This window comes from Dermacentor silvarum, chromosome 1 (assembly GCF_013339745.2).
Source record: "Dermacentor silvarum isolate Dsil-2018 chromosome 1, BIME_Dsil_1.4, whole genome shotgun sequence".
Lineage (NCBI taxonomy): Eukaryota > Metazoa > Arthropoda > Arachnida > Ixodida > Ixodidae > Dermacentor > Dermacentor silvarum.
Window position 1 is genome coordinate 400,987,576 of NC_051154.1, and position 12,106 is coordinate 400,999,681.

At 45.2% G+C, this 12,106-nt stretch overlaps 1 protein-coding gene across 2 annotated transcripts in view; it reads left to right on the forward strand.

Moving 5' to 3' along the window:
• Positions 1-12,106, forward strand: part of LOC119437556 (cysteine/serine-rich nuclear protein 3-like) — a 134,673-nt gene that overhangs the window by 100,747 nt on the left and 21,820 nt on the right. For both annotated transcript variants that reach the window (XM_049660708.1, XM_037704563.2), the window contains one exon: positions 4,866-5,120. In XM_049660708.1, coding sequence (XP_049516665.1) covers positions 4,866-5,120 — 255 coding nt within the window. The remainder of the gene's footprint in view (positions 1-4,865; positions 5,121-12,106) is intronic.

Sequence of the window (12,106 nt, forward strand, 5' to 3'; positions counted from 1 at the left end):
TTCATTCACTCTCTTTCTTTTGGGCAGAGCACCTGGTGTCTGTCAACTAAAAGATACAAAGAAATAAAAGAAGTGGGTGTGTGCCAAACTTGTACGGAACGAATTACATTAATTACTTGTACCGTATTTTCTGGTCTATAAGTCGCACCTTTGTATAAGTCGCACCCCCCTCAGAATGGCAGTTTTTACGAAAAAAGACGTATATAAGTCGCACCGGAGTATAAGGCGCACTGTTCATTCGGTAAGCGATTTAAAAAAATAGCAGCGACGGTTTCACTTCGTGAAAGCAGGTCACATGCTAGCGTATGGGTGCCATTCCTATATAATTGCGATAGCATTGATATGGACACTCCAGGCGCATTTCTGCTGTCGTACAAAGTCCAAGGGTGATAACATCGCCCTTGTATGTACGAGTGATAGTGTACGACGGTGAGCCGAAGGGAGGAAAGCGGGAGGAAGGTGTAGGGGCTTGTACTTTGTGCAGCAGCGCGCGCCGTATATTGGAAGCGATCTGTAGATGCGATGACTTTGGGGTCAGTCGACGCGCGGTCGGACTGCCGCTGCTTGCGTTGCTACTCCGTCCTTCTCGCACGACACTGGGCAACTCTGTCACAAGAAGAACCTGGTACATCCATAGCGCGCACACAACCTGTAGCAACTGCAGAGGAAGTCAACCCAGCGCGCTTCGCTTGGCCATAGCATCCAACCCAATTTTGACGTCGGTTTTTCTGTGGAAAAAAGTAATATATATAAGTTGCATAGTTCGATAAGACGCACCGACGAAAAATTCTGAAAAAACAGCGACTTGTACACCGTAAAATATGGTAATCGATGACATTTCTTGGCAGTTTTGTAATTGATTGATTGCTTTTTTTCTTTTCTCAGTAACACACTCGGTAATTCTGCAACTTTTTTTACTAACCAGTTATGTGTAACAACTATATGTAATATGTAAAGTTACTTTATTGAGACAATACGAGCTGTAACAGGTAACACAGTTTTCAGCACTTGGATTTGGCAGGAGCTACAGTGAACGGCTGTCCACGCAGCAGCCTTGTGGGCACATATGTTCGGACAGGCAAACCCAGGCGCTCAGTGCTGTTTGTTTTCTCATCTTAAAGGGAAGCACTAAATCAGTGTAGATTGATAAAATATTCTTTGAAAATGCTATTTCATTAATTTTGTGATAACTGGTTGATTATTAGGAGAGAAAATGAGGGTCAAAGTTAAATTTTTAAAAATTTCGCACCTAAATCCCAACAACAGTGAGTCAGTGTGATGTCACAAATTTAAAAATATTTTTGTGTATTAGGGCTGCGTTGGCTCAGTAAAAGTTCCCACAACTTGCCACAATGAATCTTTAGCTCCTTTAGAACACAATGTAGTGCATTTTTACCGGTAAAGAATTAAGTTATTGCACAACTTAAAGAAAGTATCCAACCGACATAATGTGAATTTACTTTTCAGTACCCCTTGTAATCATCATCAGGGTCACTAGGGACCCTGATCATGAGAAGGAAGTTTACAGAAGAATAAAATTTGGTTGGAGTGCATACGGTAGGCATTGCCAAATCTTGACTGGGAGCTTATCACTGTTGCTGAAAAGAAAAGTGTACAATCATTGCGTTCTACCGGTGCTAACATATGGGGCAGAAACAAGGACCGCACAAAGAGCGATGGAACGAAAAATGTTAAGCCTGACATTAAGAGACAGGAAGAGAGCGGTGTGGATCAGAGAACAAACGGGGATAGCCGATATTCTAGTTGACATTAAGTGAAAGAAATGAAGCTGGGCAGGCTATCTAATGCGTAGGGTAGATAAGAGTTACAGAATGGGTACCAAGAGAAGGGAAGCGCAGTCGAGGACGGCAGAAAACTAGGTGGGGTGATGAAGTCGGGAAATTTGCAGGTGCAAGTTAAAATCAGCTACCACAAGACAGGGGTAATTGCAGATCGCAGAGAGAGGCCTTCGTCTTCTTGCTATCAGGGGGGCCATTTACTCAAACAGAAGAAATAATTTTTCTTTTTAGTGTCCCTTTAATGCCAACGAATTGAACTGGCTATGGCTTGATAGCAATGGCCACTTTGGACGTTGATACCTGCCGATAATTTTTCTTAGCTTCTCATTAATCCTGCTGGGAGCGCCTTTTCTGAGGCGCACCCAGGTGCAGGCATCGCGGCATTGAGTGACCTCCCTCTTGTGCACAAGCTGTTTATCACCGTTCCCTCCGGCATGCATATTCAGTGAGTTTTCAGTGGCACTAATGATGTCATCACAAAAAAAAAAAAAAAAAATGGAGGAGGATGACCGACCAAGATTTTAAAAATCAATTGTGAGTGAAAATAAATGTGGGAAGAGCTGCACAGACTCACCAAAGAGCCAGACCAGCTCATTCTATTTACTGTACTTGTGCAGTGTTTATAATGGTTGGGAGAAAAATAATGTAAAAGTAATTGCTAACTGTAATCAATTACGTTTCTGATTGAAGTAATTGTGATTGGTTACTTGTCTTCTGTAGCATGTACGTGTGTGCACCGAAATTTATAATGCTTTGGTCATTATGAGCATGTAAAAGAAAAGAGGTCCTTCCATTAGAGCAAATATGGCAGTTAATATGATGCACATCACTTCTCGTGTCAATGCTCCGATTGCAGAAAGTTAGCAAATGTGTTCAATCTCTGTCTGACATTTGCCAGCGCAACTCTTCTTGGCTTTTAACAGAAACTGCTCAGTGGCCTTGCCATTGTATGGCATACAAAAATTGTCTTTTCATGATCATTATTAAACAAATGCTCGAAACACTGTGACTCCCTGAATATTCCTTGTGCCTCTTCATTGCGGGAGTTCTGGTGTGGTTCATGTTCATGTTCATGCTGGAGGAGGAACCTGGAAAGAAGTGCATGTGTGCACAAGTGTGGCTGGGATTTCCATTGACAGAGCTGCATCTATGGAAATCAGCCCTGGCAAATGCGCAGAGGGTTCTGTGACAGAGGCAAAATGGCAGTGTTTATTGGGACTGCGCGGTTCCTGCACTATTCATTATGTACAAGTCCGCACACATGCTGATACAGAGTTTGCAACACATTTGAACGTTCAGTGCCAAACACAGATGCCACTGCCCGTAGAGTTTCTCATGGTATTGCCTAGAGGGAAAACTGCGATGCTGTTGTATGCATGTCAATGTTTGGATGTGGTGGCTTCGGCTTGGCATCGTTCTTGGAGAGCCAGGACACGTTGAAGGTGCACCTGGCTGGCACCGTTTTGTCTGTCACAGCGGTTCTTTTTCTACTTAAAACAGCACATAAAGAGCTGTATGTTTTTATTACTCAAAAACATGTTTTATTCAATGACGAGTACTGGTGCTTGGATGTACAATTATATTAAACGTAAAAAGTTTCGGTGAGCCGTTAAAAGTTGGAGAACAGCAGACGGCAAGGGTCTGCGCTTGCTGTGCGACAGTTTTTCCTCTGTTCTTGTTTTCCTCGCATGTGCTTTACACATGAGTAAAATTTACTGAAAAATATAATACAGAGAATGGAGAACCTTTCACCAAGATTTTAAGACATTTTCATCAGTGCAGCCATGATAGTGTTTTAGGCGAAGTCACGCCCGAGTCAAAAACTCACGCACCCATATACAGTCTAACCCCATGATAATGAAATCCCAAGACAACGGAATTCATACTACAACAAAATATTTTCGTATCCCTGGCAAACACCAATAGTATTCAATGCATTTCAAACTTCTAGACTACAAAACGTCACTAAACTGCAAATTCGCATCAACAAAATCTGCTGCAACATTAGGCCCCATATTATCTACTCGTGTAATGCTAATAGGGCACAAAAAGGGCTCAAATGCATTTTATCCCCACTTAAATTGTTTAAAATGCCGTCGCAATGTGCTTGTGAGGCTGCTGCCATTTTCGTCTACAAAAACAGTGAAATGCCGGAAGCAATCGCATGCCATTAAACACGTCACGGCCGCCATCCTGTTTGTTGATCACCCATTTCAAAGGCATGGCTGCATTTACCGACATGTGATGACTTCTTTTGTGTACCTAGCGCAGTGCATAGTCTGCGGCTCTGTGAGAAAAGTGCAGCAAAAACAATGAAATCCACGTCCCACCGACGTGGACTTGTTGACGTCGCTTGAGATAGCGGCTGCAGCATGGGCTGCTGGCGGTGATTAAGTGATCGTCCAAGAATACACATTCCCTACTTCAAGAACGCTAGTTTCAGTACCACCCAACATGCATCGCATGTGGATTCAGCTTCGCCGGACGTAGATTTGCGCGAAGAAGTAGTATGCTCGGTTGATCGCTTTCGGGAATACGAGATACGATCACTTTCTCTCGCGGAACCGCATGCATTGGCGTCTGTGGGCGACAGCATGCGCTGGAGGAATCCTATTGCTTTGCTTCTGGTGCCGAGCTATACGTGAAATCTCGCAAAAGGGATTGTATCTCTGAAAGTGGTTGACTGAGAATAGCGCTCCACGGCAGTGTCGCCATCGCCAACTGATGCATGGCGCGTGTACATTGTGCGGTCGGCAATGCCTCAAGCAAGGCTTGCCAAAGTAGGCTAACATAATTTTGACAGTAAAGTTTCGTTTTGCAACATATTTCCTCTCTGTGCTGTCTCATTTTGCAACAACGAAACTCTCCCGAATGCGAATTTCGTTGCTTTCCCCGCCAATTTCACTATTGCAGTGTTCAACTGTACTGGCATTCCCAAGGTGGCACAGTGCTTGTTAGTAAACTCTCACATAGACGGTGGTAAATATTGTAAGAATCGCTATGGTAGTGCCCTCATATTTCTACGTTGCAGCATATGAGTGACACGTGCCATGTGATCTATGACAGGGTGGCAGTTCCGCTCTAGAAGCCGTCGAGGACACTCCAGAGGAAGACGATGCGGAGACGCTGAGTTACCTGCAGCCCGTGCCAACACGTCAGCGGCGGGCGCTGCTGCGTGCCAGTGGGGTGCGCAAGATTGATGCATTGGAAAAGGAGGAGTGCCGTGACATCCGGGCATCGCGGGAGTTCTGTGGCTGTGCCTGCAAGGGCCGTTGCTTGCCAGAAACCTGCTCCTGCTCCATTGCAGGCATCTCTTGTCAGGTGGGGGCTGCTGTGTGCTTTAGTTGCTCTGTCACCCTGTGTAAATGAATGTAGACCATAGGGGGCAAACATTCACTCAAAATTTACGAAGCTGCTGGGGGGGGGGGGGGGGGGGGGGGTAGTGGATTGTCAGAAAAACAAAAGGTAATATGCTGCCAGTGAGGATTAAAGTTGTGGCCTTCACTTATTATGCACCACTTCCCCAAACAGGCCTTGAGCCATCATTTGAATATATTCAAGGCGGAAAAACAGCCCAACTTTACAAGGATGGAGAAAGAATAGACACACACCAGTGCTGACTCGCTACTAAACATTTATTAGAGACATAGCCACACACACACACACACACACACACACACACACACACACACACACACACACATATATATATATATATATATATATCACCCTTATCGAAGGCAACAAGCAAAGAAATGTAATCCTTCCGCTGTGTATTGGCATCAACGCTTCCTAAGGTCACGTGTGCATACCATCAAAATCATTACCACTTAACTAGGAATGCTATTTCTTTCTCAGTTGAAGTGATGCATGCACCTTTTGTTTTTCGAATATGATATGCTTCGATCGTAAGGCGAGTTACACTGTTCTTGTGTCGCACGATGATGACAGTATTGGCACAGTCCAGTGTACACCTCCATGTGCGGCAGCGCAGGTGTGCCTGCTGGTTATTATTTCTATTTTCTTTTACTCTTGCACTGCTGCACCTTTCTGGCTGTCCCGGCACAATAATGGTAGCCTGTCCTACGTGCCATGGGCAGCGACTTGTGCTTGGCCTTGCAGATTCCCTTACCTGGTGCACCCTCCACCCTGCTTCTGCAGTAGGGGAATTAACTTGCCCAAATGCCAGCTCCCAAAGGGGCCCACTTTTTGAACATAGTGAGAAAAGTTGCCTGTTAACGAGGCTCCTGTGGACACGTCAGCCAAATATTATTGCGCTGCATGCAGCAGTCGATTTACAATCTCGTGTCAAAAGCAGTGCCCTTGCTCTCTCCTTCACAAAGTCGTCGTGCAGTGTCATCATCACCGCACCAGCAATTGGCTGATTTCGGGATGGCGAGAACATTCTCGGTAATATTATTGTGCATTTGAGTTAAATAAATTAAAAAATATATGTCTGCGATCTCAGAACGACAGAAAAATTATCTCATCTTTGCACTGACGGTCTGCGCACAACAGTTGCGTGTTGCTGCATCTGCTGCACGTGGCCCCATATGTGAAATGCGTAATGTAGACACCACCGAGACGTAGGCGGGGCCAGCGGGGGGGCATTGCTCCCTTGCGGCCCCTTGCTTCCAGAGAGGTTAGTGGAAACGAAAGGAGAGAGAAAGCCACTCATTGGTCCAATAACTTTGCTTGTCTTGAAGGATTTGAAAAATTTTTGCGGCAGGAGATAGTGATGTCATTTTTTTGATTAGTTAGAAAAGTTTCACAGTCCTCTAAGCATATTATTTTCTCTCTCAATGTAGTGGTAGCATTCTCCACGATCTGATGATATAACTGCCCAACCAATGAGGAGATTTTTTTCATTTTTGCTTCTGCTGGAGGAGCTGCTTAGTTGTGTCATGAAAGAAAATGTGGCCAATTGCTTACAGTGCTTAGGAAAATAGGCAAGATGTGGTGGGGCTCTTGCAAAGTTGAAGAGCAGGTGGTGTTTTGAATGAAAGTGCAGGCTTTCTGCTGTGAGTACTGGAATAATACTTAACTCTGATGCCTTGGAGGCTGTTGTAGCACCAAAGCAGGTTTATTTGCTGTGTTCAAGAAAGTAACAGAATGTGTACTAAGGGAATGGAAGTACAGTCAAAAGTAACAGAGGGACAGAGAACACTCCTGTGGTGGTGTTTCTTTGAAGCTGTGAGGAGATGCACTTTGGTTAGTTTGCATCCGTGAGTACCCAGCTGATTGATTTGTACAATGCTTAGAGCTCAAAAATGAAGTGTGAACTTCTACGGCTTCTATGCCAGCAGCATGTCTTTTATTCATAAAGGGTGCATTGTATGTATGATCTTCGTGTTGCCAGAAGAAAAAAAAAAGCAAATTTTCAATTGTGGCGAATGTGGATTGACTGCCAGATTGATACTGAAACTCCAGTTGAGGAATTACAATAGGCAAATACATTTGGCACCAAGACCTGGTTGATGTTGCATGTCATCAGTGCCAGGACCCATCATGTCTACTTTCAGCTTAAGCATTGCAAAAGAGAGAATGGCTCTTAGCCTTGCATGATATTCCAGGATGCAGATGCAAAATGCTAACAAGTCATTCAGTGCATTAGTGGGGCAGAGGTGGCCGAAGATCCTGTCCCTGAGAATCGGCAGTTTTGGCCGTGCTTTAGTTCGGCAAGGGTGCAGTTGGCATCAAGAGAGTTTTCTAGAAGCCCGAGCTTGGTTATGAGGCACAGACAAGGAAGCATGTTGAGCAAGTGACTAAGGCAAGCATCTCGCGAGTAGTGCATATAAGGGCTTGTGACAGTTTTAAAACTAAAAAGAAACATGGGAGAGCTTGAAACACCGTATTTACTCGAATCTAGGCCGACTCCGATTCTAAGCCGACCCCCCAAAAGTTCGAAGCCAGAAAAAAAAAAAAACTTACCTCGAATGTAGGCCGAACGAAAAAGCGAGGATAGCATTCGCAAAATGAAACAGCATTTATTAAATTTGAACATCCCGAGCTCATTCTATGTCACCATCACTGCTAGCCTCGTCGCTATCTTCCTTACTGCTGACATCTTCAAACAGTGCGCTATATTCAGTACCATCCAGCGCATTAGAGATGCTGCAATTTTGGAAAGAGCGCACGTTGCGGCGCGCGCAAAAACCATCTCCCGTGGCCCCCTCCAACGACAGACCGATGCTGAAGTTCCGCCCGGCTTGAACGTTTGACGATGCCTCTACGGCTAGCACAACTACCGTATTTACTCGATTCTCACGCTTCCTCGATTGTAATGCGCACCCGTTTTCCGTGAGGAAAAAGTCCTTTACCAGTACCGCGCACATCATGCTTTCAAACTGAAATACAACTTTCTGTCATTTGGAAAAATAGATTTCCTCCCGATGCACTGATGTTGCGATGAATAAAAAAAAGTCACAGTTTTGCCCGAAAGGCGATGCATCGAATGCGGTAGCAAATTAGTAGACCGCTATTAACAAGCACGGTGTCACGCGCGCTCAAGCAAACATGAACACATCTCGCTCGTTGACCGCGGAAACGAACTGTCAAAACGCTGGAGACGAAGCGCGCCTTCGTGCTAGCATGCCTCCCGCTTCAACGCGGCGAAAACACGGCGCGCGGCGGACTTTACCAGTCGCAGATTGCTTTCAAGATAGGGCCAAGCCTGATCGTATCGCCGGAGTGGATCGTTGCAGATTACGTCCTGCTTCGGTCCACTGAAACTGTTCCGCATTGCTTTGCTGGCGAAAATACTCTCCTTCTGTTTGCGCCAGTCCCGCTCGCAAGTTTCGGATTCTCCGAACACCCGTGATGCGGCCCGATTTCCGTCCGTCTCCGCACAGATGATCACTTTCCTTTTAAATGCGGCGTCATGATGAACTCGGTACTTCATGCTGATAGATAGAGCAGACGCTGAGAACGTGAAGACAGACGGTAGACTTACTGCCTAAGCACGTGTACTGCAGCACACGGAGGAAGCTTCCGCATGCTATGGTAGCTAGGCTCGACGCGCGTGCGAGGCGGCCATTCTGAAATGCCGACACAGATTTAGGGTGGTGTTGAAAGTGCGCGTTAGATTCGAGTAAATACAGTATTCGTTTAGAAAGCGGCACTATGGTGGCATCGCCCATTTGGTGCCATTACGATAACGCCACACCGCGCGCCGATGCTGCACCATACCGATACTACACCATACCGATACTACAGTGTACTAGAAGACCCCTTCTAGTACACTGTACCGATACTACCGATACGACGCAGGTCAAAATGGCGACGTCACTCATGCACTTCAGTTGGCTACTGGCGCGGCTAGCAGCGGCTGCGATACTGACTTTTCTAGATGGCGCTAACTATGCACCATATTTATCAGTTTCAGTTAAAAACTGGCACGTTTTTTAAAATCCTCGAATCTAAGCCGACCCTAGAGTTTCGTATGTGATTATTTGAAAAAAACTATCGGCCTAGATTCGAATAAATACGGCAATTGCATTGAGCAACGCAGGGTAGAAGAGGAGGGCCCAACCCATTGGTCACTGCTGCCTGGGAAATAAAATAGTATGCTTTGAAATCCTTCACTAGACTTTTCTCAGTTTTCACATTCTCGACCTAATCCAGAAAAACTATCCTTTCCCAAACTGTTTTGTCAAAATGTGCTTTCAAGGTGGTTTCTACAGTGAAATATTGCAAAGAACAAGACCATGTACTCCATAAATTTCCGAATTGCTTCAAACAGGAAAAAACAATATAATTTTTTACTTAAGCTGCTCTGAATGATGCAGTGCTTAAAAAAGAACTCATAAAACATGAAGAGGCTGCCCTTATCTTGTACTATAGGACATCTATAGAGTATCTGTCCAGAAAAAATGAATTATCTATATTATTTTCGAAATGATAGTTTGCTTAAGCTTACACTATCATTTGTGCCAATGCGATAACTAGATACCTGATTATAGGCCAGGGCCCCACCCTTCTGGTGTATGAGCAAGAATTGTGGGTTAAGAAGTGGCTTAGCACTGACTTTATGGTGCCTATAAATGCCTATTTCTGTCATTTGTGCCTATGGAAGCCTACTTTTGCGTTTGACAGCTGAAAAATGCTCTTTGGGGGCACATCTTAATGGCAATCTCAATTATGTGGTCACTCCAGGTGAATTTTCGCCGTTTCCATATAAAGTGCAGATGTTATAAGATCATGGCAGCACACCGTATGCTGTAGGTGCAAGCGGAAGCGTGCGAGCATGAGCCGAGAAGGATAATAGCTTGAAGCAGCGCACCTCCTCTTCTAGCCCAGCCACTGCTGAACGTGGCTGCTTGCGCCTTATCCTAAAGGTAATCTGTGGTTGGTGCAAAGCTTAGGCAAGCTGAAATGGATGGTGGCTTTGTGTTCTTGCGTGCCTAGTAAGGGTCCTTCAACCTTTGAAATAGGTCCTTAGCTTTTTCCTTACGACGGGAAACAGCCCTTTTTGCTATACGGCTAGATCATTGGTTTTCAAAGTGTGTTCCGCGGAACCCGTGGTCGGGGTTCCTCGAACCACTGATAAATTTTCCCTGGTTCCGTGCTCGCCAAGTGGCTAAAGACGGTGAGCACGAGGTTCGCTCGATCCAAAGAACCTCCATTACCCATGCCCGAGTGTCAGAAAGCACATCACAGTGTGAAACAGCAATGTGCAAACTGCGCAATAAGTCTGTGAGCAACTTGTAGCCACCCAACATCTGAAAACGGGCAGCGCACCTATGCTTTCGCACTTGAATCTCATAGGCCTAACTTACCACCACACGCATTGCTCCCATTCTTAGATAGGGTAGGTGCCAGTAGCGTACGCACTGACGTATACATAAAAAAATTTAAAAAGAAATGTGTGGAGCACCGCAAATGTGCAACGCAAAAGAGTAAAAACGGCGCTAGCGTCCAACCGAAAACGAAGCGGTGCAGTCTGCATCGCCATGGTCCTCAGTGGCAATCGTAGGCGATACGTGACTGACAGTAAAGCCGGAACGCTTCGGACATAATTGTGTCCTTTATTCTTGCATTTATCCCCACACGTAACACCGCGTTAGCGGCTAGCCGCGTGCCTTTATAAGTGCGTAGTTGCCATCCATGATCGCATCAATAGCCAGAATTTCGACCGCAGCGGTTGCGGCAAACAGTAGTATAGTTTTGGCTCGGTGCGTGCGTCGGCTACGTGCCTTCACAACTGCGTAGTCGCCATCCATGATCGCGTTGATAGCTACCGTGGTTTCGTCCGGACTCGTTGCAGCAAATAGTAGTTTCATTTTGACTTGGTGCCTGCGTTGGCCGCCTGCCAATTTAGAACCTCAAATTGCCGTCTACGCTTCGATAGTGACCGCGGTTTTGTTCGCAGCGGTTGCGACAAGCAGTAGTTTCGCTTTGACTCAGTGCAAAGCTGTCAAAGATGAAGAGCACCGGCTACATCGCGATGGACGACCGATTTGTTGGCGACCAGCTTACCGGCGGAAAAAGTAATCGGAATGTAGGCGCAGTGGTGAAAAGCGCATCTCAGATGCCGCGGCAGCGCTGCGAGTGCTAATCAATCGCGAGATGAGAATTTCAGCTTCCGCACTGCTCTTGTGCAAAATAGAATCAAGATTTACTGATTCATTCAGTAAATAAAAGTGTGTTGACGTAGTAAGCACTCGTTTTTCTTGATACCTTCGATAATTCGACGTTCGGTTAATTCGGAGGCGGGTTCCTTGGCACTTCATGGAGCTTAGCAGGGTTCCCTGGAATGAACATGCTTGAGAACACCTGGTCTAGATAATATTTATTTCCGAAACTTCTTGGTATACAACGGAGTGTTATATATCAAAAGGTAGCCTATTGTTTTGCCTTTCAAATGAAATAATACACATATAAACAGTTCAACATGTTCTGACATTTTATTTATGAAACTTGAGAAAAAAAAAGAGAAAGGTGCATTCAAAAACATAAAATTGCGAATATGCTTGACCCGGTGTTAAAAATAAAAAAAATCCAAAATATAAAATTGATTAGATGCCTCCCCAGCTTCACTGTCGATATATTTGAGCGCTCTAGGTGAAAAATAGTTTTTTTTTAGTGACCCTTGACCTTAGACTCGTGATGCATGCACCATTCTGAGAAGCAGGTGCGCTTAGTTGGGATATGTGCTTCACAGGTGCTGCAGAAAACATTTGTTTTTAGCTGTTTAATAGCAGTGCTTGCAGTTCCTTCGGTTTTGAGCTATCTCGGGCTTCTGGCGAATCCAGTCAAGGGGCAGGGTAAGAAGCACTGGCTGGCTGATCATCGTCAAGATCGGAAAT